The 24,981-nt window shown below is 36.1% G+C and overlaps 2 protein-coding genes across 5 annotated transcripts; both read left to right on the top strand.

The window, feature by feature from the left end:
• Positions 1-8,765: 8,765 nt before the first annotated feature.
• Positions 8,766-10,277, top strand: LOC137950447 (1-aminocyclopropane-1-carboxylate oxidase-like). The gene is made up of 3 exons (XM_068796912.1): positions 8,766-8,932; positions 9,080-9,312; positions 9,471-10,277. The coding sequence occupies exons 1-3, from the start codon at positions 8,831-8,833 to the stop codon at positions 10,078-10,080; spliced, it is 945 nt and encodes a 314-aa protein (XP_068653013.1). The 5' UTR covers positions 8,766-8,830; the 3' UTR covers positions 10,081-10,277.
• Positions 10,278-13,111: 2,834 nt separating this feature from the next.
• On the top strand, positions 13,112-17,835 carry LOC137950573 (uncharacterized). 4 transcript variants are annotated; one of them, XM_068797122.1, is made up of 4 exons: positions 15,370-15,526; positions 15,734-15,839; positions 17,258-17,489; positions 17,609-17,835. In XM_068797122.1, the coding sequence occupies exons 1-3, from the start codon at positions 15,490-15,492 to the stop codon at positions 17,358-17,360; spliced, it is 246 nt and encodes an 81-aa protein (XP_068653223.1). In that variant the 5' UTR covers positions 15,370-15,489; the 3' UTR covers positions 17,361-17,489; positions 17,609-17,835. The 4 variants fall into 4 exon arrangements, 2 of the variants coding, with proteins under 2 accessions (XP_068653223.1, XP_068653222.1); XR_011111964.1 differs by lacking the exons at positions 15,370-15,526; positions 15,734-15,839 and adding an exon at positions 13,112-14,203; XR_011111965.1 differs by lacking the exons at positions 15,370-15,526; positions 15,734-15,839 and adding an exon at positions 13,113-14,139.
• The last annotated feature ends 7,146 nt before the right edge of the window (positions 17,836-24,981 follow it).

Below are 24,981 nucleotides of genomic sequence, written 5' to 3'. Positions count from 1 at the left end.
TGTCCTATTGATAGAAAATCATTTTTTGCTTATTATACATCAATAGGAGGAAATTTAGTCACTTGGAAAAGTAAAAAAAACAAAGTGTTGTGACTAGATCAAGTACTGAAGCAGAAGATAGAGTCATAATACATGTAGTAAGTGAATTCGTTATGCCTTAAGACCTTAATGGCAAAGTTTGGTTTCCCAATAACTATGCCCATACAACTTCATTGTGACAACAAAATGACTATTCACATTATAGCCAACCCAGTCTTCCATGAAAGGACATAACAGATTGAAATTGATTGTCACTTCATTCAAGAGAAATTACAAGCCAATGTCATATCTATGCAATGTATTCCTTTCAAGAATCAACTAGAAGCTATATTTACAGAGGTTATTACTGCATGTCCTCTCTCTGTCCAAGCTAGGAATATTTGATGTTTTTGTACCAGTTTGAGGGAGAGTGTTGAAGAAGTATTGATGACAAATCTTGTATTTAAGTAGTTAAGTGGCATAACTTGTAATTATGGAGTGTTTTAAGTTCTTTTTTTCATTGTCATATATTAGGGTTTCTAACCCTTCATCATAAATAGGATGTAAGGGGGAGGGCATGGTCATATTTGAGCTCTCCTTTCTTTGCCCCAAATCCCCTCTTCTCCTCACTCGTCTAGCTCCTCTCTTTGCTTCTTCTCTTCTTTTCTTCTACTTCTTTTCCCTTTTTCTCTTATTCAACTTTAAGCATTTCAAGAATGAAATGTTAGAATCTAAAAACATGTAAATATTGTGTTATAGGAGATGGACCCATTAGCCACTAGAAGCATATGGAGCCCTCAATGGATCATCATCCTATTCATGGTGGTCACATCTTGATGATGATTATAACTTGTCATTTCCTTCCCGGAACATCTTTGCACCTCAACTAACCACAATGCTAAAAGGTCGTTCATTTATCATATAGATATAGTGTCTTGTGCATCTTAACTAACTAGTCAATTAACTGATTTTAATAATATTTAATCATGATCTCAATTAAATATTATTAATATTTTAAATCATATTTTAATTTGATAATTGTAGTTATTGTTTTTTTATTACACAAAACTACTATTTTTTTAAATCAATCAAGACACATCAGACAAGGGGTGGAGTTCTCTTCAGCCTCATCCCTCCTATTTACCTCCCACAATGTATGCGCTTCCTTCTACATCATGCACAAGGGCAGATGCCTTCCGATGACATAAAGAAGGGAAGGGTAGCTTTTACTCCTACTTCAAGCTTTTAGTTATATGACCCGAGCAAGGGATTGGGTCTACTTATGAACCCATTTCAGCTGACCAATTTGGTACATATTTTATAACACCAATCGATATTGACTATTTATTAGAATAAGGTGTGAATAGTTTGATTATATTTTTATATTAAATTATTTGATATCTCTAAGTAAATTTATATTGAAAATTATAGTTTTTCTAATTACAATTCCTTAACTTTATCATTGTTGTGTGTTAAACATGGAAATTATTTACTAAGAACTATTTATTGTTATTATTTTATTACTTTAAATAACTAATTGAATGTTAATCAATAGTTTCACAATCTTTATTTCCAATGAAATGGAATATTTATTTTATTAATTGCTATTTCTTATACTATATCATGAAAGTTGGAAACTTACACCGTATCATAGATCAAGGATATGTCATAAAGTTAAGATGACAAGCTCAATCTATGTATTCTATAGCATGAGTTAAAGAATGGACCAAAAAATTGTTCGAACAAGCTAAGATATAATGCTTATGGAAGTGACAAATTGGACCTGGTTTTTATTTGCATAGCCAAATAAACATGCATAAGAAAAGGAGCGATGATGTGAGCTCCTCATGTGGGAATCGATGGTTTTTCGAAGATCACACCTAAAAAAAACCACATTAGATATCAGATTTGAAGAAAAATTTTCAACAATCACCTTAAATCTCTTTTCACTACGGCAACAAAGTTTTGCTTGCTTGAAAACGAGAGATTTAGGTAATGGTCAGGTGTGAAGTTGGGTCCATGGCCCAACCTAAAATGACTAGCCAACTTAGGAAACCTCTTTTCCAGCTGATAAACTCAAATCTTTGTACTCACTAATCCATGTGGGATTATTCCTTAATACCCCCCTCACGTGTAGGCCCTCTTTTGGGGCTCTACAAGTGGATAATTTGGGTGGAGGCCCACATATGAGTACCTTCTTTGATACCATCTTGAATTTCTGGAAAAAAGAAAAATTTCATTAACTTGTTGTAATTTGAGTACATGAGCCCCTATTTATAATAGAGGAAAGTAATAAATTCCAATTACAATTAAAGTACCCGTGTCCCAATTACACCCAAAGTCTAACACTAAAGATTAGTCTTAGCATAATAAAACAACTCAACATAAATAGAAGAGTAATACAACTAAAACACCTTTAAACTGAGACTCTTCTATGAGACTCTTGTAAGACTCCACCATATTAATTCTGGCTCTGTGAGACTTCTTACTGTGGAAGTCATTTAATAGCATTTCATATCTTCTCTTCAACACTCCCCCTCAAACTGGAGTTTATGCAGTGAAAAGGATTCTTGGTCTTCAATTTTTTTTGCAGCAAAAAAATCTTCATAAATACAAAAACTTTATTTTTTGTGCTCCCCCTTTCTTGAATATTTTGGTCACATAAAATCACCACATTCTTACACTTCTGCCCCTCAAGCAGGGGATAAAAAGGACATAAAGACCCAACTTGGACAAAACACAATATGGGAGAAGAAAAACCCTCCTAGTCATACGACAAAGCTCCATATACTAGTCAAAATGGTCATAGTCTAAAATACACTCTGCTCTATTTTAAAGGCAGAAAACTAGCCAACTTTAGGGCTAAAAAAGGAGATTACTCTTTTTTTAAGGGTAGCTCAAATACAAATTACCTCTTGGGTAAAAATAAAATGCTTGACTCAAGTTGGATGTTGGGCACACTCCTATACTTTTTAGATAATGAGTCTAGGCATTGCTCTGAAGTGATAAAAACCCAAGATAATAAACTGAAGAAATACTTGAGGAAAACAACTTTAACTGGAAGGAGGCGACTATGCAACACTCATACTTCCAAAATGACCTTTTTTATTTTTCTTTTGGACAATTAGGGGAGACTATAACAGTAGAACTTAATAAAATTGACCTAGAATAACATTTTTCGGGGTGATCACAATTTTTCGGAGTTAACTATGCGAAAGACACACAACCAAGTAACAAAAACACAAAACTTGAAAACAACATTGATGCAAGATATTGCATAAGTTGGAGCTAAACTCTCTGACCAATAGACAAATTTGGCTAAAAAACTCAAATTTTAGGAGAAAAAGGAAACTCAAATCACGTCAATGCATGGAGAGATAATACGAGAGAAAATTGGGAAAAATGAGAGATTTTTATCAGAATTGACCTTTAATATTTCCGATATCAATATGTCAAAAAATATAGCTTAAAATCACAAATGGTTTGTTGATCAAGAAACTAGACTCAAACATCTTTAATTTTGTATCTAAATTGACATAAAAATATTCGTTCTTGAATCTGTTATAACCTCTTAATTCTCTTTATTTTGTATCTTGACCCTTGTCGACTGCAATGTGAATATCTCCTTAATTATTGATCAAATTGACATGAAAATTTTTCCTTCTGAAACTAGAATTCAATATATTCCATCCAAGTTTAACTTTAGTTCATAAAATATACATATTTTTAGATAAAGAAGCTGATATATTTGGAGAATTTGTAATCTAGTCGAACTATGTACTCTTTCTTCTATGGCCAGTATGACCATTGACTCTTCCAAGATAGCTATCTTGCTATAGAAAAATCAAATTGAGAATTATTTTAATAGTCAATAAAATAGAATTATAGATATTTGTTCGGATATATAATTATCCTTGTAAAGTCTCGTTATTGACGGCATAAGACGACTCGAAAGTAGAAGCTTTCTACTGCTGCTCGAATTTCTCTTGCAGTTTGACCTTTGCTGCTTCGAATATCGATTTAGCTTTGCAGCTAACTTTGATTGCCAAAATTTATTTTGCATTGGAAAGTAGAATCGAATATATTTCCTTCAATATATAATTTGCTACATGAAAAGCTCTGTATGGTGTTGAAAACTCCAAGAAAACAACAAGTATTGGAACTGAAAAGAGAAAAAAGAAGATAAATATAAACTTAAATTATTAGAGATAATAGATCAAAAAATGATCACATTATCTATGTGGGTTGACCGAATCAACTTACATAACCTGCTCTGATACCATGTTGAATTTCTTGGCATTGGCTATATATGGAGATTTGTTTCGAGGGTTTTTGAAAGCAAAAGGATTGGAAGAGAGCGCATCGTCTGGTGAAGAGATGTGGAAGAAAAGCAGCACTGGTAGCAACTGGTTCATAGGGACTAGCTCGCAAGGATTTGTGATAGCTCATGAGAGCGCAAGGTCGTTGCCAAAGATAGGGAGCACTGACAACAATGATAGGCGACGGGAGAGGAGTCCGGCGGATGAGGGACTCAACAGTGATGGCTCGATTGCGGCACAGGTGTGCGACGTTGGTTGACAGGAGAGGAGTTGTTCTGGAGGTGCGACAAGCGGAAGTTGGACTCGGTGCGACCGTGGAAGAGGGTGAGGCAGAGAACGAGGAGGGAAGTTTTTTTTTTTTTCTAAATATCAGTGAAGAGCGAGGTAACATCAAAGGGGTTAAATGCCTTGAAGCTAGTCTTGAAGGATATATTTCAAAATGATATATAAGTTTAACAAGAGAAATAGAAGTTGCTTTATTTATAAACACAGGTTACTGCATAAACATGCAGTAGGTTTTGTGTAATAGTTTCCATTCTCGACCTATGAAATTGACCTAAAACTTGCCCTTGCGAAACCTGTCATAGAGTATTAGGGATGAGGTTGGATTTATTGACCGATAACAAGATTCCGCAAAGACGGTATCAGTTCAGGTTCACAAACTAGGGATGAGTTTTCAAAGCCTAGGGCCAAATCCAAACCCAACCTGCACCCATCCCTAACCCCATGGGTTCCCCGCCCAAGTAGGTAAAACGAGATACACATATCTGCATGAAGCAGGCCAAGTTGAGTCAATAGGGATAGGTTTAAATTATTTCGTAACGTTACAAGAGTATGTAAAGTTATATATTCCTCAAAATCTAGATCGATGTGCCCATCCAAGGTTTATGTGTAATCTCGGAATTCAATCATTTACGATTGATCATTGATTGAGCACTGAGACTAAACCAAATCTGTCCCCTTTATCAGCCACATTTGTTAACTAGATTAGATTCGGTTCGATCCCCAAGTGGCTCAACTTTTGCCACCTTTTGCTGATATTCAGTCCTCCGTTATCAAATATTCCTGTCCGATATGATTCTCGGTGTTGATTTGGAGAATCCGTTCTTATCCCCTTTCTTTCTTTTCATTAATAAACAACTTTTAAGTTTCTCTCTAATTTTCTGAGTTGCAGCAGGCCAGAAAGGTTTTCTAAGATAAATCTCTCGAGTTTCTCCCCAGACGTTGAACCTAGATTTGAAAGTGAAAGTGGCATCCACGGCTGCAAAGCTGAAAAAAGTGAGCTTCACTGAAGACCAGAAATGGTAGTGGCTTTGATGAAAATGGAGACCAGAGCCACCCCCTCCCCTCCCTTCCCCTCTCCTGCTGCATGCTTCATTTCCTTTTAGTGATTGCTGATGAATCCACTTTCTGCATGTTGAAATGATTCTTCATCTTGAGTGGGCAAATTATTTTGCCATTTCAGTGGGTTCCATAATTCATCCTTGTTCCTTCCCCCATAAATCAGCTCAGGTTTGGTCTATTTTTCAGTATCAAAGAATGAAACTTATCTCCCTTTTGCTCACTTTTTAGATGGCTGTCAAGATGTTAATCTAACTTTTAACATCTTATCATAATACAATTTAGGCCTTGACATGACAAAGAGTGTTATTTGGTGGAGAATAATCTTCTAATTTAACAAGTAAGAGACTGATAATTGAGTATAAGCAAAGAAAAAAACACAAACACAAGTAGCTTTCAATATAAAGAAAGAAAAGGAAAAAAGAGAAAGGAGAACCTGACTGGGGAAAGATAAAGAAAGACAAAAAAAAAAAAAGCACTAGGCTGTGAACAATTAGCTCGTTTGATGGGAAGCATCAGGTGCTTCATGAATTAGTCCTAGACTAAGAAAGAATAAGGAACCACTCCACACCTATTCTTTAATGTTTTAACCTAAACATTGATTATCTTAAAAGTCTGCCTGACCCTTTTCTATAACCAGGGTTGTTAACTGGTTTTACAAGCTCTTGTTAGCGATAACGGTTTACGACGGCCGGCCCTGTTTGTGAAACTTTTCCTTCTTATGATTACAACTCAAGATCCCATGATTAGTAATAATTAAACATGATTTTCAATCATGTTATGATCAATCTGTTAATACAAGCTTGTGAGAAAGTCTTGTTCCTTTTGTACATAAATTGATTATTGTATCAAGCACTGGTTATAGATCCCAAAAAGGCAACTCCCTCATACAGCTTCCCTGGACCCCTTCTTATCCTTCCAAAGAGCCCAAGAAGTCAATTATTTACCATCATCACTGCCACCATGTGGAGGGGAGGAGACTCAAGAGACAGAGACTCATCTTATTCTACAATATATTTATGTTTTAGTATACTCTTCCCAACAAGGACAAGGATAGAACTTTGTTTACAAGCCAGACTGATTCAGAAAAACGCGTGCATGAACAATACTGGAAAAGGGGTACTTTGATGACTCCAACGCAGCTTCTGGATTCTCACTTCGTGGGGGCGAGGGAATGAATTATAGCGACGGAAAAAGCAACGCAGAAGAGAGCTCTTAATCATTCCCACATCAGCATTTATCATTCACACGCTCCCACTTCCAGAAATGCATCATTCGTTCATGGTGATCAGGCTGTGTTTTGGGTTTTTTCTCTAATGGGATTGATTCTTTTCGGTATCTTTCTTGGTGCGTCAAATGACCAATCAGAAACCATCAGCAAGGGTCACACCAAACAATGGAGAGAATTTTTTATTAAGGAGATGAGGAATAACTCTGTAAAAGAGAGCTGGATCCATTGGAACTAATGGGTCTTTGTCTCCTCCCTGGGAGGTTCATACATGTGTGTACTGTATATTCTTCAGCTAGGGATCGGCGGTGATCTGACTGTTGTGGTTCTCCGGTGACTTTTGAGACAGTTTTAGTACCAAGAACTTCTCTCTGCCGTGCTTAGAGAAGAACCAGAGGTAGTTGACATGGGGAGGAGACAGTAAAAAGCATTAAATTGGGTGTCAAGGGACTCAGGAGGCTTCTTTTCTTTTTTCTTTTAATTGAAGTCTACTCTTTACCTTCCTTACTCCTCAAACCACGCCACTGTTCTGTAAGTTTTTCTTTCTTTCGCTTTCCCTTCTTCTGTGGAGGGTAGACGACTATCTCAAAGCAGTTTATTCATCTGAAGAAAGTCTTTAATGGAGAAAGATTATCACCAAAAGTTAAAAAGGAGTCAACTCCATGATAGAGAAGTCGGCAAAATTTGCCAAACAAATGAAGACAATGTTTGGGTCTCTTCTGAGGTTGATGATTTGACCTAATAACTCAATGGGGAGATTATCATGACAACTGGGTATCATCAGAAGCTTCATTTTAACCACCCCAGAACAATATTTTCAATAATATACATACGTAAGTTCTTGTGTATAAGTTTTAAGTACTTCACACAACATGAGTAGGTTGCATTCGTGACTCCTATACGATAAATGTTACGAATATGCCCGAACTAAAAACATGTAGATAGGGAGTGTAAAGGGTATATAAATGAAACGGTATATGCTATTTCATATATTGTTTCATTTATATATATTATATAGTATACGGTATTATCCGTATATAGAATAAGTTGTTTCATATGCTATTCATTTACCTATTTATCGAACGATAGAATGAAGAATCGGGTAAATAAATGAGGAAATAAAAAAATATCTTAAATTTTTGTCGAATCATAAAAAAAAAATACTAAATCACATTATCGTATACACAAAAGCCTATAAAAATAATGTCATTCTAATGTATGCAAAAACTCTTAAGAATATTACACAATCCTTAGACAAAGACACTCGATCATATCATATCTCAAACTTACATTTACTCGAACAAAAAATTATTGTACTACTCTTATATATAATGAGGTTATCCGTTGTTTAGGTGCGTAATAACCTTTACCTATTTTTATTTTATTTAATAACCGGTAAATAGATAATCGCATAAAATTACCCAAATGCTTAGTTAAGTAAGAATTCCTTTGTCATTTTCATTACATTTAATGAAATAACAAATTAAAAATCGTGTAAAATTGACACCCTTACGTGTAAAATCGTTATTGCTAAGATGATATTCTATTAATGACTAGTAAGATTTGGATGTTAACTAGTATATTAATCAATTAAAAGTAGAATCGTATGCACATGAACATCTGAAAATTTTCAAGAAATTTAATTCGATCCCTAACAAGTGCAGCTCTTAGTGTGCTTCTTACTCTAATCAACCATTGACCAGGATTTTATGTGCTTGGATAACATGACACCGTCCAACAGCTACTCATAATCTTTTTGATTTTTAATTCATGGGGTGAGAGTTGACATCTCCTGTGGTTTCTTCTATAAATACCTAGCAGTCTTTCCAAAACAAAACACATCTAGACCTCCTCAGTACTTGTCGATCACTGCTGCTCCTACTAAAGGCAGGTTTCTTTCATCTCCCTTCTCCATTTCGTCCCAATGGCTGTTCCTGTTATCGATTTCTCGAAGCTCGATGGCCCGGAGCGGTCAGAGGTACTGGCCCAAATCGCGAATGGCTGCGAAGAATGGGGATTTTTTCAGGTGATTACTGTTTCTTGCTTTTCCTCCATTTATTTAATGTTATGGTGATTTCTTAATTCATCTGGGTGTGGTTCTATTTAATCTGTGTAGCGAAGGAGAAGAAGAAACATGGGTATTAATTATGATTCGTTTTTTTATTGGTTATAGTTGGTGAACCATGGAATCTCAGAGGAGCTCCTGGAGAGAGTGAAGAAGGTTTGCTCAGATTGCTACAAGCTGAGGGAAGAAGGTTTTAAGGACTCCTTGCCTGTCCAGCTTCTGGATGATGTTATGGATGGAAAGAAGGGAGATGCCCAGGAGCAGCTGAAGAACATTGATTGGGAGGATGTCTTCACTCTCCTGGATGACAACCAGTGGCCTTCACAGCCCCAAGAGTTCAAGTGAGAAATTTATTAATTGATGCATTTTTTTCTCTCAATTAGAAAGGTCTTCGGAAAGTTAGATTTGCATAGATTCCTCCACGACAAATGTTTCATTAAGCAACGCAACTCTACTTGCAGTTGTTTCATTGATTTGGATCCTCTTCCCTATGTTGCAGGGAGACAATGATGGAATACAGAACGGAGCTGAAGAAGCTGGCAGAGAAGATGATCGAGATAATGGATGAGAACTTGGGGCTGGAGAAAGGGTACACAAAGAGAGCCTTCTGCGGCGGGGAGGAGCCGGAGCACCAGGCCTTCTTCGGCACCAAAGTTAGCCACTACCCGCCATGCCCCCAGCCGGAGTTGGTGAACGGACTTCGCGCACACACCGACGCAGGCGGGGTCATCCTTCTCTTCCAAGACGACCAAGTGGGTGGCCTCCAGATGCTCAAAGAGGGCGAATGGATCGACGTCCAGCCGGTGCCAAACGCCATTGTTATCAACACTGGCGATCAGATTGAAGTCCTCAGCAACGGCCGGTACAAAAGCGCGTGGCACCGGGTGCTGGCCATGCCAAGCGGGAACCGCCGGTCAATTGCCTCCTTCTACAACCCATCCCTCAAGGCCACCATGGCACCTGCACTGCAGTTGGTGACTGCTGCGGCTGATCAGAATAACGCCGGAGATAATTATCCTGAGTTTGTTTTTGGCGATTATATGACAGTTTACACTAAGCAGAAGTTCCAACCAAAGGAACCCAGGTTCCAGGCTGTGGCATCTGTGTAATATATATAATTAAGTACCCTGGCTTTCTTATCTTAACCAAGACATGGTAGCAAAGATAAGTGAGATTTACAGTTGATGTTTGGCACTGTGTAGTTGTATTTCAAGGTTTGCTGTTGTAAATTACCATTAAGGAACTTGTTGTTTGCATGCTAATGCTTCTCATATTTTCATATAAAAATACGAGTTTTTTTCTTACCTATTTCAAGGATAGGCAATGCCTGAAAGTGCATGGAGATAAATCTCAAGTAGGTTTTCTTTAGTAGCCCATTCACATTGCGAGTCATTCCAAATTTATAAGCCTGGTAAGCCTTGACAGATCCTGTTTGGTGTAACTTTGTTAGTGTTGCATTGAAGTCCTCATATTCAAATGACCCGAAGTGAACACATAGTGCTAACAAAAAAGAAGCTCAACCCAGGTGACGGTGACACTTTAATACCATATGAATCGGGAAAGTTTTCCCTTATTAGATGAAATGAAGCTAAATTTTACCTTTTTATCGACCTTCATATTGTGAAAAAAAAAAAAAAAAACTTTTGACGTTGCATCCCAAATCTATTGAATACTCCTCAATCTTGTACCTAGAGAAGTCAATGCAGGCCATTCGAGGTAGAATGGCCTTAAAGGTGTTTTATTGGGGTTCTTTAGGTTGTGGGGTTATAAGCACCACTTTTGCCTAGTTGAGTTTGGCTGGTCACCCTTCCTAGCCTCTATATCTGCTATTAGTCTCTTGGAAACTTCAATATTTATCTATTGCATCATATGCACTAAGGAGTGATGGTAACAAATTTTTGTATCCCAAAGGTTAGTCTACAAGTTGCTCACTTGAACTTCCACTTGATTTGTGCTAGAGTGTTTCCATCAATGTATGAACTCCATCAACATGAGAGGTCAAGACATTTCTTGTGCTTGCTTGTGAGTTTCTAGTGAGATATGTGCTATAGAAAAATCCCTTGCAATTCATCAATAACACAACAAAACATCACCTTGTCTTTGCCCACAAATGGATGACTCTGATACCACTTTGTTAATACACTATAAATGTCTGTGAGAGAGAAAGAAAGAATTTGATAAAGTACAAGAATAAATGCATTATATTGAGAGACAAAGAGGGATTTTCGTGGTTGCTTTTTTTTTTCTTCTACTTATTATTGCTCTAGTTAGTTTGGAATTAGGGTGTCTAATTTCTAACAAGTGGTATCAGAGTTTTGGTTCGTGATTGAGAGCAATGGATGGTAGAGAAAGATCAACACTTAGAATCAACAAGTTTGATGGTATGGATTTTGCATTCTGGAGGATGTAGATAGAAAATTATAAATACAGTAAAAAGGTTCACTCACCACTTCTGGATATGAAACCAAAAGGTATGAAAGATGATGAGTGAAATCTCCTTGATTGATAGGTGTTGGGACTGATCCGGTTGATACTGTCAAAGAATGTCATTCATAACATGACATTGGAGGAAACCATAACGGGAATGATGAAAATTCTGTCTGATATGTATGAGAAGCCTTTAACAAATAATAAGGTACATTTCATGAAAAAAGAAGAGTGAAGCCTTAAAAGGTTGATGTGACCTTTTTCAAAAGAGAGATAGAAGGGTTTGAGGCCATGTTCTCATCCTATAAAGGATTACTTGAGAAAGATGAGACGGTATACCTATATTCGTCATGGTCTTCTACTCCAACCTTGAGGTAGAAGAACTCCGGCCGAACAATTTGATGATATCTTCCTATGTGAAGAAGACCAACATATCCATACAGTCCATGGAAATGAATGACCTCCTAGGCACAACCTTCATGGGGATGAACCGGTATGTCAAGGAAAACTAGCAGGTCAACCTTCATCCCGACTGCCCCCTGAGCATCCAAGATGCCATCTTGTTTATATTCAGGCAACAACTAGGAAGTTCAGATGAGGTCAAAATCAAATACCTCACGATGGCTCAGAGAAAGATTATGGAGATTGTTAACCACATCCACAATCTAAAGAAGGAGACGTACTCGCGCCTCAATACCGCCAACATTTTTATGATGTGGGCGATCACTAAGAGGATTCAATTTTGGGTATTGCATGCTAGTCAAATGGTAGACATAGCCTCTAGCTATAGAGCGGATGGTCTTCCTTTCTCTCAAGAGATTACAACTATCCTTTGACGGAGCAGAGTTGACTTGGCTAATAAAGAATCAATAGACATTACGAAGAAAATATCCATTAGGAAAAATAAGGTTGGAAAGTTTGGATTTGCCAAATGGCAAGGCCAATGGGTTCAAAAGAACAACATGTAGAGAGAGGCCCCTCAGAATGTCGGATCCGACAATGAGATGAGTTTGGAGCCTCAAGCCGAACAATTTGAATTCGTGAAGAGGAGGAGAATTGAAGAAGCCACATCTTCCTCCACCTACTGAATCACCACACATGAGAACATAGTTGATGATGTCTAGGCTAGTGTTGACACATATTGTAAAAGAGATTTATGTGGGTAAAATATGTGGTTTAAAAGGAAGTAGTCCCATGAAACTGAAATGTGATAGTCAAACAACAAAATTTATTGTTAGAAATCCAATGTTTCATGAGCGAACCAAACATATAGAAGAACTAAATTATCATTTTATTCATATAGTGTTAAGTGGTAAAGTGACTGTTCTGTATATGAGGACCATTATCCAAATTGGAGACTTGTTTACCAAGGCCCTTGGAAAATGTCTATTCATTGAGTTTTGCTCCAAACTGGGATTAGTAGATATATAAGCCCTGGCTTGAGGGAGAGTGTTAAAGTTTCAAGGGTATTTTGATAATTTTATTAGTGTATCTTGTCCTCAAGTCTATCTAGAAAGATGTTAATTAGTTATGTTTACTGATGTAATTTTTGTCTTTTTTAGTTGCTGTTTTGTGACTATAAGTGAGATAAGTGTAGTAGGGGTAATATGGTTTTTTTCTCTTAAATAGCATAAATTGTTTAATAAAAGGAGTTACGGATCGACCAAACACCCAAACAGCTCATCACGGTCATCCTCTTCCCTCTTTTCTTCTTTTCTTCCATTTTCTTCCTCTTAAATTCATCCTTTTTTCTCACTTTTCGTAATATTTGCACAATAACTAAGACATTAGACGTCTTTGCACCATCTTTCATTTTCATCCCAGACTAGAGGGCAGAGGCTTCAGCACCAATGGTGTTGTTGATAACAGGTGGTCCAGCATTGGAGAGAAAGTTTTCCCATGAGGATCCTGGAAAACACCACCACATGCTACTGGTCTGGGATTACTGAATGCGAAGCTTTCAAAATTAAGTTTGATGGAACCCTAGGGAGGAGGGCACGAGGGTTTGACAGTTCATTGTTTCACAGAGGTGAAGGAGGCAACTGCAGTCCAATTGTTTCTGATGTAGGCACTTTGATAGCTGCCACATTCTTTTTTTTTTTTTTTTTGGCAAAATAGGAGAGGTTGGGGTGCCTAAATCTTTCGCAGAGTTTCCTCATGCCTGGAAGCTTTGTTGGAGAAACATATGAGTTTCTATGATTCCAGATACACCGAGGTGTTATGATGGATAGAGCACACCAGAGGATCTTATCAAAGTAGGGTAGGGGCGTAAGGCACATTAAAGGATGAAGTATTTGAATGTATTGGGGTGATGAATGTTGGTGTTATGGTGGATAGAGTGTGCCAGAGGATTTGACCAGAGTGGGGTAGGGGCATATAAAGGCATATTGAAGGATGAGGTTTTTGAATTTATGGGGAGTTAAATGCTTGATGTTGGGGAGCTGGTAGGTTTGATACAGAGACAGAGAAGTTACTTTCTTCAGAGCCCTTCCAAATTTTGTCTGGCATCATTGTTATCTTGAACAGTTGTCAATCTCGATTGTAGGAGGTGACAGAGAAGTTACCTTCTGCAGGGACCTTCCAAATGATAGTCTTCACCAAACCAGCAGATAAAATTGGATTGGAGGGAGGAAAGAAGGTTGCTGGCATCAATAACTTCAGCGTCATTCAAGCTTCTTCTGAAGTGGAGGTTCCAGTCACTGTCAATATGAATTTCAGCAACCTTGATATTAGAGTCCCTGGTGAGTCTGAGTAGATTGCTATGGTACTCAGGCCATGTCATGTGCTAGTGCAGAAATTGATGAGGTAGCGTGATCGCACAATGAAATGGATCCCCAACTGAAGCGTGTCTTTTAATTTAAAAATAGTTCTGCAAATGGGTGAGTCTCTTCAGGATGGAAGGAGTGGGGGTTGCCAATTGTCTGGGCTGTATTGGTATTTTTCAGGATAAGTTTACACTGAAGAGCTCCCTTTTCGGTGTGATATCTCCTTCCTATTTAACTAATGAGACTTCATTCATGTCTCTAATCTTTCTAATGCCCAACGACCCATTTCCTTCAGGTAGTACACGTGCGACTACCTACCTATGTGATATTTTGCTGAATTTGAAGGCCTCCGCAAGAAGTTTCGTTCTTATTGCTTTATTGCATTAGCAGCAGTGGTTGGAGTAAGGATGGAAACGAAGTAGATTTTGAGTCCTGGTAATGTCGATTTGGCAAGAGTGAAGCACCCAGCTTTACATAGGTGTTGACCTTTCCAACTAGAAAGCCTCACTTCAAAAAACTTGTCAAAGATTTGTCTCCAAAGGGTCTTGAGGGCTGGTTAACAGTGAGGTGTAGTCCAAGATAGTGAAGGGGGTTCATTTCATGGAGTGTCCATGGAAACACCAATACCAACTATGTTTTTGAGCACGAACCCCAATGAGAGCTGTTCTATTGCTCTCTTTTCAGCAACTCCTTTCTCCTTTTCCTTTTTTATTTCTTCTCTCAATCTCCTTCAATTCATTATTTCACAATATCTTTAGTAACTTCTATTAAATCTATGAACCTATCAATTACGTTTTAGTACCTCACGCCACCATTATCATAAGAGATTTGTCCCAGCTGTTGGGTGGGCCGGTAGCATGAAGTTTCCTCTGCCCTTCTGCTCTATCATTTGCTACTCTTATTGCTAGGATAACCTTCTACCAGTCTTTCTTAGTGTCTTGGCCTTCATCTATTTGTTGCCTATCCTTTAAGCTCCATTGTCAAAAACCTTCTAGTTGGTGTACTACTTGGTCTTTTCCAATGTGCTAGAACCATCTTGAATGGCCTTAATTTATTTTCTATTGGTTCTCATCCTCTTGTCATATAAAATCTTATTTTTAGTTTTACATTTTCTAGTTTGTCATGCATCCATGTCTCTTCCTCACATCCTCTAGTGATGGTGCTTCTTCATTGCTTACTGCTATGCTAAATCATGGCTATATTATTGTGAAAGAAGGTTTTTTCTTTTAGTTTTTTTTCTGAAATGTTGACGAACGTTTTACTAAAGAACAGAGTATACAACATTAGAGGGAGAGAGGACTTAATAAGTGAGGAAGGTAACAACTCATGCCTCATGATAGGAGTGGGAAGGCATTACCTACAGGTATGGGTGGGTGTTTTGGAAACCCAAGATGTATCGAGTTTCCAAAAACCCATAACATATTGGCGCATCTCTTTTTTGAATGTATCGATCTTTGAATGGGTAATCTTTTTTGAGGAATTCCTATCCAGATATGGAAATTTCAGGTATGAAACTGTCCAGATCAGGCGCTTTATCTCATTAATGACTCAATTTCTTCCACTGTAATAGGAGTTTCTATACTAGCTGCCCTTGAGGCTGGAATTCACTTGATATGGAGATTATATGGGACTGGTCTGATTCGTATCTCGTATAAGCCTGTGAAGAGAGATATGGAGTTAGTAATTTCTGCTTTTTTTGAAATGATTTTGTCATGTACCTTTAGATCTTTTTTTTTCTTTCTCTGATGCAGTGAGTATATTATGAAAAGACTTGGTATTGGTGTCCCCTTTCTTTATTTACCCAAATCTGGCTCTTTGCTTCCAGTTTTTTATGCTATTATACTTTCATATTCTTCTTTCAAGAAGTCTGGACATACTCTCAACTGTAGATAGTGGTCATGCTTCTTTTATTACTTCTTCTGTTTGACCTAGTGATTGGATTCTGGATAATAGACATAGTTGTTTGATCTCGATATGTGATCTCTTAGCCCTGTCCCATTCTCTTATTTTCTGCTTTTGTAACTTCAGGTTTTTCATAGTCTTAGGCAGCCTGGGCTATATATGTTAATCTCTTCCCACAAGTTTTTCAGTATCCTCATGAAGGATTGGCTTTTAAGCCATAACAGTTCAACCCTAAAGGGAGGCCCACAAGATTCCGGATTACCTTCTAGCCAGAAGTTGTTCTGAAGTTGGTGTTGTTTTTGGACATGCTATTCATTGAACTCATTTTTGGATAAGTATTCTTCTCTTCAATGTTTGTTTGTTTAACTAATAATAATGCATTGGAGGGATATCACTCTAAAGTAATGTTGTTCCTCTTTTTGTTTGGAAAAAGAGCGCTTTATTAATCTCAGAAAACAAACAAACAAACAGACCTAGGAGTAGGGGTTGAGGGGGATATCACTTTTTTTCTTGAAAAATAGAACTTTATTAAAGCCTTGTTCCTTTGGGACTATATAGCTGCCTCCATTTGAGGGGATTCAAGTTAAATGTTGATTTGTGTTAAACTTTGATATGAGCTCTAGAGATAGCCTAGGACCTGCTGGGATTGGGGGAGTCATTCATAATTTGAGTTTACTTTGCACCATGTGGTCATTTTGATTCATGTAGGGGAGAGTTTTTTGCCCTTCTCAGCGGTTTGTGCCTTTGTAGTCAGCACTTCACTTATGCTCTTGTGTGGAGAGTAATTTCATGGTTTTCTTTTGGCAAGATGCATCAGTAGTGGTTTTGCGCATCCATGATTTGAATGTTGATATTTGTTGGCATATTCAGATTGTCTGGATGTACACTGTGAGTTGCGCATATAGTAGGGCATATTCGTTGGCTTGTCAAAACACATTATCAGATTGTGTTGTTGTGGGAGAGTCGTTGCTTTGATGTTTACTGATCGTTCTTGCTTAGTTTTATTTTGTTTTTCATCTTCGTACTGATTTTGAGGTGGGTTCTTGCTCATGCTTGTCATTTTGTATATGCTTCCTTTCTTCTTGATGCAATTCTGAACATTTCTTTTTCTAAAAAAAAAAGTTGGAGGTTAAGCCCAATGATGCGCATATTGGATTCCTAATCTTGTTTCGTTGCCCTTTTCGTTCAACAGTGTGGGGAGCTCTCAACATTTGGCATTGAAGCTTGTGCACCAGACAAAAGTTCTCAAGCTTCATCTTCCAATTCAAGCGTGGTCTTTTCCCCAATTCTGGTAGTCATCTTTGATGGCTGGCTTTGCCAGCTGTCCTTGGGAAATCTGGAATGAATGAAATGGGAGAACTTTTGAAGCTAAATCAGGATCTGTGGGAAGTGCAATAGGAGTAATTCTTAATGATTTGCAATGGGTGAGTGTGCTAAATATCTTGCCTCAGATTCCAGGCTCTGTTATTTGCAGGACTTGGAAATCAATCCTGTCTTTTCTGGAAGACAGACCTCATGCAACTCCTCCTTGGAAATTTTGCAGGCCATCTTAAATTAAGCTTTGATGGAAGCAGCATTGGAATCCTAGTCCCTCTGGTGCGGGGGGGTGCAATCAGGGACCTTGCAGGGTCCTTCCTCCAAGCATATTCGGACCGGAGAGTTTCTCCAACTCAATAGAAGCAGAATTGCTTGCCCTCGGGGAGGGAATTCTTGTTTTCACTTAAAGATTTTCATATCTAATAATTATGGAAGGGGATTTGACAGTGGTGATCTCTTGGTTTGCAAAGAAAAAGCTCCCCCCTTATGGAAGTTGAGACACATGATGAAATTTTCTCTCTTTTTTCTGGCAAAGAGATTATTTGACAGTAAATATTAAGATAAAAAAAACTATTTTGCTGACCATTTGGTGAAAGAGGGTTCATTTAGTGACCTGAAACTCTCTCCAGCTTTAGTCTTTGTGTTAGGTACCTAGCCAATATACCAAAAACTTTAGAGTTGATGGAACGTGGAAAGCTAGGCTTTAAACCTTTCCTATATTAGGCAGGCCCAACCTGGCACCCATGCCCTAGGTTGGGTCGCATAGTGCTCTATGACAATCCACCACACCTCCATCCTGATGTCCATGGCGGCCCACTTTATGATGGCTCTCACTCTGGATTAGGTAACCCTTTTTACTTTTGTGACGGCTCTCACTTTGGCACTAGATAGCTCTTTCGACAAGTCACCCCCTCTGCCATTCGAACACATGACATGGTGCTATTCTGATACCAAATGTTAGTTTCCTAGTTAATGTGCCAAAAGCTCCAGAGTTGATGAATCATGAAAAGCTAAACCCTTAAACTTATCCCATGTTAGGCTTGCCCAACTTAGTGCCCCTGCCCAAGGTTGGGCCCCATAAGATCATTTCACTTTGGGCTAAGGATTGTATTTTTATTTTCATCCTTAGCTTTAATCTTATATTATCTCTAAGCAATAAAGCCATTTTCCTTTCTTTGAAAGAAAAAAGCTGGGTATGGCTTTCTCGTATTGACATATGACCTTTTCATTATTTTTTAATTTCTACTGAATTCTCTGACCTTCTTGACGGGAGTTGTCATGATGTTTGCCTTAATCCAGAATAACATCCAAGCCATAGGATGTTCAATATTTTCTAGTGCAAATTTAAAGACTACTAGAGTGGAGTTTGGGAAAAAGCTTTCATCTGAGAAATAGGCAAATAGGTGTGACAGGGTACCCTATAAATCCCTGAGAGAAAACCCAATAGCTCATGCTGAGAAACTCTCCTGTGTGGCTACTCAGCTAAACGTTCAATCCACAAGAAAGTTGTCAATGTTAAAATGAGTATCATTCTAACTTTTGAAAAAAAAGTCATTTTCTGAGGGCATTTGTTTATTATCATTATTGTGATTTATTAGGTCATCATATGAAACAAATTGCTGTAGTTATATTTGTACATCTGTAATCAACTACTGTTGAATAAAACTGTGGAAGATGCATACAAAGAGACTGGTGATTCCAGTTAAATAGATATTTGTGTAAGAGTGCTTAAAGTTAGATGAGTAAATGGGAGTAGTTGCTTGACTAACTAAAGCATTCTTACACTTACGTTTTATGGGGTTTGCATCTGTTTTTTGGTATATTGGAACTATCCCAAATCCTTCCCCCTTTTAGGTTCTTTTTTAAATTTTTTTTTTTTAATTTAACCTTTTTGCTTGTCTATAAGATAATTTTTATCATGTCTCTCAGTCGAAAATATAGAATCTATCTTGGTCAGAAATATAGAAATGCTAACCATGTAAACACCTCCAGATTTAATCTGGAGTTTCAACTGTTTCAGGAGAACAAATATTCTTATTATCTCTAGCAGATGCTGTGATCTTGGGTTTTCACTGTAATGTCCCTTATGTTCTCATATAGATTGCCTATGAAGGTTCTCTCTTTTGGATTACCTTATAATTTTACCTTATATTCTGTGGTAAGTTGCTGAGTGTGACATTTCATTTGAAATATAGGTAGAACACCTGGAGGCTGGGATGAATTATGCTTGTGCTGAATTTGCCAAAGTTTTAAGAGATCCTCCTTTGTCTAGCTTGCTTCAGGTATTATTTCATTCTGTAGTTAAAAATGCAAAAATAAAAATGGAAATTGTGAAGAAAAACACACTACTAAAAAATTTAATATGACATGAGTGTCAAACTTTAGAAAGAGCTATATGAAATAATAAGGGAAATGAATGGGATAAATGTAAGAAGAAGCTCATAGGGAACTTAAGTGTAACTCCTGAGAAAATAATTAGAATCATTAAGGAATTTTGACATGAAACTTTTTTTTTTTTTGAAACGGTGATGATTTTATTACGAAGGAAAGCAAATGAATACATCAAGGGAGGTCTCCCCTAACAACAAGAGATTGCAGGGAAGGACCCAATTTTGCATACAAATCAATATCCGAATTTTGACATGAAACTTTTTGGAACCTTATATATAACTTCTAGGAAAATGTAAACAACTGTGAAAATTTTATGCAAAGCTTACTTACTCTGGGTGCCTCTTCTTAATAAAAAGTCTCATTTCTCATTGTTAATTGTAAAAGGAGTAAACTTACATTAAATGTTAAAGGTAACATTTTCAATAAAAGGCTTTCATTTTTTTCATTCTTGAATGAAATTCATTTTCCTAAAAACAAACAAATAATGTTGAAGATAACTTGTTGAAGATTGAAAAGTTAAATTTATAGCAAAGGAGTATGAATAGGAAATCATATTAGGAGTGTTTTAGTAAGTATTAAAAAATCTATGTAAAACGCTAAAGAAACAAACAAAAACTTCAGAAAGACCTTTTTCTTTTTTTTTTTAGAATACTGAGAAATGCATTATGAGAAAGAATGTACCAAATAGAAAGCGAGAAAACAACTTTCACTGCAAATATACAAATTTAGGCAAGAAGGCTAGAATCAATGAACATCAAAAGGAGAATTGTCAGCAGTAAGAACATTTGGAAGATCCCGAGATTAACAAATTTTGTGGTCGATTTTTTGGCCAAGCAGGGTGCTTCCTTGCAATCTCTTGTTGTTAGGGATCACTCCCCCTTTTTTCTTTGGTTATCTTAATAAAAATTATTTTTCATAAAAAAATAAAAGAACATCTGAAAGATCCACACCACGATGAGTTAAATTATCAGCCAAAGAATTATCACTTATAATTTATTAGAAAGACACATGAAAAATTTTAAATATATTAAATTTCATTCAAATTGCAACCATTATTTCTAATATATTCGCATGTTCGATGTTTTCTTATAAATAGTATTTCCCATTTTTAATATTAAAAAACTCTACTTGTGTACATTATTTGTAGCAAGATAAATGTCGACATGTATATACTATTCTAAATTGTATGCAACTTCACATGTATTCCACTTTTAACACTGATTTTAAATAATGAAATAAGAATCAAATATACAAGAGTTTACAATTAATAAAAAAGCTAACTAATTATCTGATATTTTTATCTAGAATTAACATCGTATCGAAAGACAAGTGAAGTGATTAATATTTATGAACTTTTCTTAAGATGTCTTGTTGCTGTAACTTTGTCTTCAGGTAGTGTAAAACAGGTTGCTCTTTATCTGTTCATAGAAGCTTTTAACTTTAGACATCAAATAAAATCTCTTACAGTGAACCAGTCTTCCGTAAAAGGGCTATCAGTTGGTGGGTTTCACCCATTTGATGACATTTAAACACCCTACAGTCCCTTGCTACAGTTATAAAGACTATTTTTTAAACTACATTTATCTCTTTTACACCTGGTTCTGATCATAATTTTCTAGTTTTATTCTTTTTCTCATAATTATTAGCTTGCCCCTATGATGAGTTTCTATTAGAATAAAGGTTCTTTGCACTGTAGAAAATATGAATTCTCTGTTAGATGCTTCCAATAATCAATTTATGTTATCTTTTTTAATCTGAAAGAGGCAAATATCTTGCACAAAATATAGGCCAATTCCCAAGATCAAAGGAAGTGGGATTTAAAAAAGAATGTGTTCATGGGTTAGGCCTTAGTCACCCAATCAAGTGGTCACCATCCTGTGTGTTGTATATTTACAATACTGTATTGGTTGAATTAAGTCAAACTCATATTGGATTCCTTGATTTTTTACATGATAATGCCTTTGCATTTTGCTAATGATGATTGCAAATGAACATTTCAAATGGTCATCCTTCTAGTTTTTGGCCCAGGTAGTTTCTCCGGAGGGGGTGAATTGAGAATGTAAAGTTAAAAATTAAGCACTTAATGTACCAAATTAATCGAGAAATTATGTAAAAATGAGAGTACAAAGTCACTGTGTTTTGTTTTTTATGTCACCCTAGTTGTAATCACTACCCAAGAATCCTTGCTTGGAATTTTTTTTACTAATATGCTCAATTAGCCAAAAACTATAAAAACAAATGTCATATCCAATTATACCTGTCAATCTCTTCCAAAGAAATTCACATATAACTAGATTTTAGCTTTAGTGGGCAGTTCCCTCCTAGACTTGAAAGTTTTAGAAAACTTCTCTAAGAAAGTGAAAAAATACAAAATAGAAATTAAAAACTTACACCTTCTTTAGAGAGGGCCTCTTTTGAAGTGTCTCTAAGTTTCGAGTACTTTATACATGAATGAGAATTTATTTGCAACCTTAGAGGAACTAAGAATACCAATAAAATATAAGAAGATTGAAGAGATTTGGTTCAAATATGACTTTTCTCTGGCAAATGAGTAATATTAGAATTTTGATTTGCTTATAATTACTCAATGAATGCTAAGGAACAAGTTTGGGTCCATGTTTATAAGTCTCGTTGTGAAACTAACTATGTTTTACCTTTGTACAAAAAGCTGCTCTAAAGGGTTGATCGATTATACCTTTTTCTTGATCGATCAATCAACCTCCAACGATTATATTTTGATGTTCCTATGGTTGATGATCGTAACATTGATCAAAATATTTTTTTTATGCTTCTATAGCTAATTGATCGATCATGGTGGTATGAGTTGATTGATCATGCTTTATACACTAGCTTAGCAGGATTTTGGTTGATCGATCATACCCCACATGGGTTGATCAATCATGTCTTATAACTTCTACCAGTAACATTTTGTACGACGATCATGCCTAAGGGTTTGATTGATCATGCCTTTTAAATATGCCTCCTAGTATACTATATGATTGGTCATGTCGACAAAGGTTTATACATCATGTTTATATTGATGGGCTATTGCCTTATGTATGATCGATCATGCCTACAAAAGATTTATGAATCATGTTGCTTTGTAGTGTATGTATTTAAGCACTAAGTATGATTAAGGTTCAAACTAAAATTAATTAAGAGTTTCAACACATTTGAATGAACTTTGAAAATATTGTTTTGGACAGAGTTTGCGTGTCCTATGCTCCAAAACATAACCATATCTAAGATTTGGAATCTTGTTGGCTATCTTCTTTACTAAGCTAGAGTTATTGAGAGATACTCTATTTGACACTAAAGATTAGGTTTTCAATTATTTTTTCTACTCCAAGGTGCTTCTTCATTGTAGCTTCAATCTTTATTTGGGCTCTAGGTCATGTGTTAGATTTGTTGGTTCTTCCTCATAGACCTTGTAAATGAGTCATTTTGAAGGAAAAATATTTAAAAGACTAAAAATTACAAATTATTATTTATCTTGAGTTTTGTTATCATTAAAACTCAGAGCGTAGGTCAACTTAGGTCAACACTAGTGGTTCAAAGAAATGTTAACTCTAGTGGAAGAACTTTCATGACAAGACGAATAAAAGATCGAGAAGCATGAAAATGGATAAGTCAACTTGAAGAAGAAACTTATGGATTTGAACAAATTGAATTGTAGAGGCAATTTTACTTCATCTAGAACTAAATAACTCTGACCAATATAAGAGATCAACCAAATTAAAGGTAGACTAATTCTTCTTAAGCATGAATTGCAGTAGGACTTTTGGTCAAAAAAAAGTTTTTAAAAACCAAGAAAATAGTAAAAAACATAGGCTTAATGTTTTTAGAACTTTATAGAAGTTTTTGACTCAATTTAAAAATATCTTGAAACTCCAAAATAACTTTCCAAGTTAGACCAATCGAGCAAAATGCTCTTCATAAATTAAATTACCCTTAATCAATTGACCAAAATGTTAATTATTTAGTTAAATAGTTTATTTTGAGTTTTTTTTGTTTACATTGATATGTCAATTAAGCATAGCATGATTTTTAATCAATTGATTGATCAGAATGTTATGATCGAATTTTTACATTGATTAATTGATTGTTTAGAGTGTTATTTCAAATCAATCAATTAACTCGAAATTCTACAAGGTTCTTAAAAAATATTTAATTGAATGATGGTTGAATTCCTTAATAGATTGGTTGTTAACAACCAATTATATCCAAGACATTAATAATTAATGGTGTTTAGATTTAAAACATTTTGACCATTTTGAGGTATTAAAATATTAATGTAAAACTCAATGGAATGATGTAGATCTCAAATTTCTTAAAATAATTTGCAAATGACTACAAACATCATATGACTTTTTGGAATATAAAATGTTCTTTTAGGCACATCTCCTTTAGAACTTCAATGAAAACCTAATCAAGTTCATCAAGTCTTTTGCAAATCCCATTGAGTTGAGCTCTCTGTGAGTAATGTTTAGAAAACAAAAAACAAAAAAAGAGTTTCAAGAGTTTTTTTTTATTTGTTTATAACTGTTAAGTTGTGGAGTCTAATTAATGTCTTGCATTGAGTTGACCGCGAATCGACCTTCCTGGTAAGGTCATCGTGGGGGTTGGAAGGGAGGCGGAGCCCCCGTCCGATCCACGATATATTGACTATTGTTTCATTAAAGGTAGTTTGGGAATTTTACTCTTGTATAGTGGTTGCCCTAATTTTCTCTTTATAACTGAGGGATGCCGCTATTAGGGTTTTATCATCTTAATCCGAGGAGCATCTCGAGTTGTAGCCCAAGAGGTTATAGAGAAATATATAAGTATGCGATTTCTCTTGTAAACTATTTCATTTTCATAGTAAATTACTGTACAGAAGACAGGACGTAGTCTCACCTTGAGGCGAACTTGTATAAATCTTGTTGTTTGTCGTCTTCGTATTTGTTTTCCCTTTCTTCCACGATTATTATTATTGTTCTTGTTAGTTTGGAATTAAGTCGTTTAATTCCTAACAATAACTTTTACAAAGTTTTCATCAAGTCCATATGTCCAAGTGCAAGTTTTTCCATATGCTAATTTGAGATTTGATATCAAGACTCAAGGAATTGATACTATTAGTTTGGTGGTGAGTTTTCTCTATTTGAAGTAAATTAGTGATTATCTATTTATTTTTTATGTCAATTTTTGTTAAGGTTATTGAGGTTGTAA

Source organism: Aristolochia californica, unplaced genomic scaffold (genome assembly GCF_029961685.1).
Source record: "Aristolochia californica isolate CCGP_79_NKW_82.1479 unplaced genomic scaffold, dmAriCali1.0.hap1 SCAF_14, whole genome shotgun sequence".
Classification (NCBI taxonomy): domain Eukaryota; kingdom Viridiplantae; phylum Streptophyta; class Magnoliopsida; order Piperales; family Aristolochiaceae; genus Aristolochia; species Aristolochia californica.
This window is presented reverse-complemented; position numbering and strand designations above follow the sequence as displayed.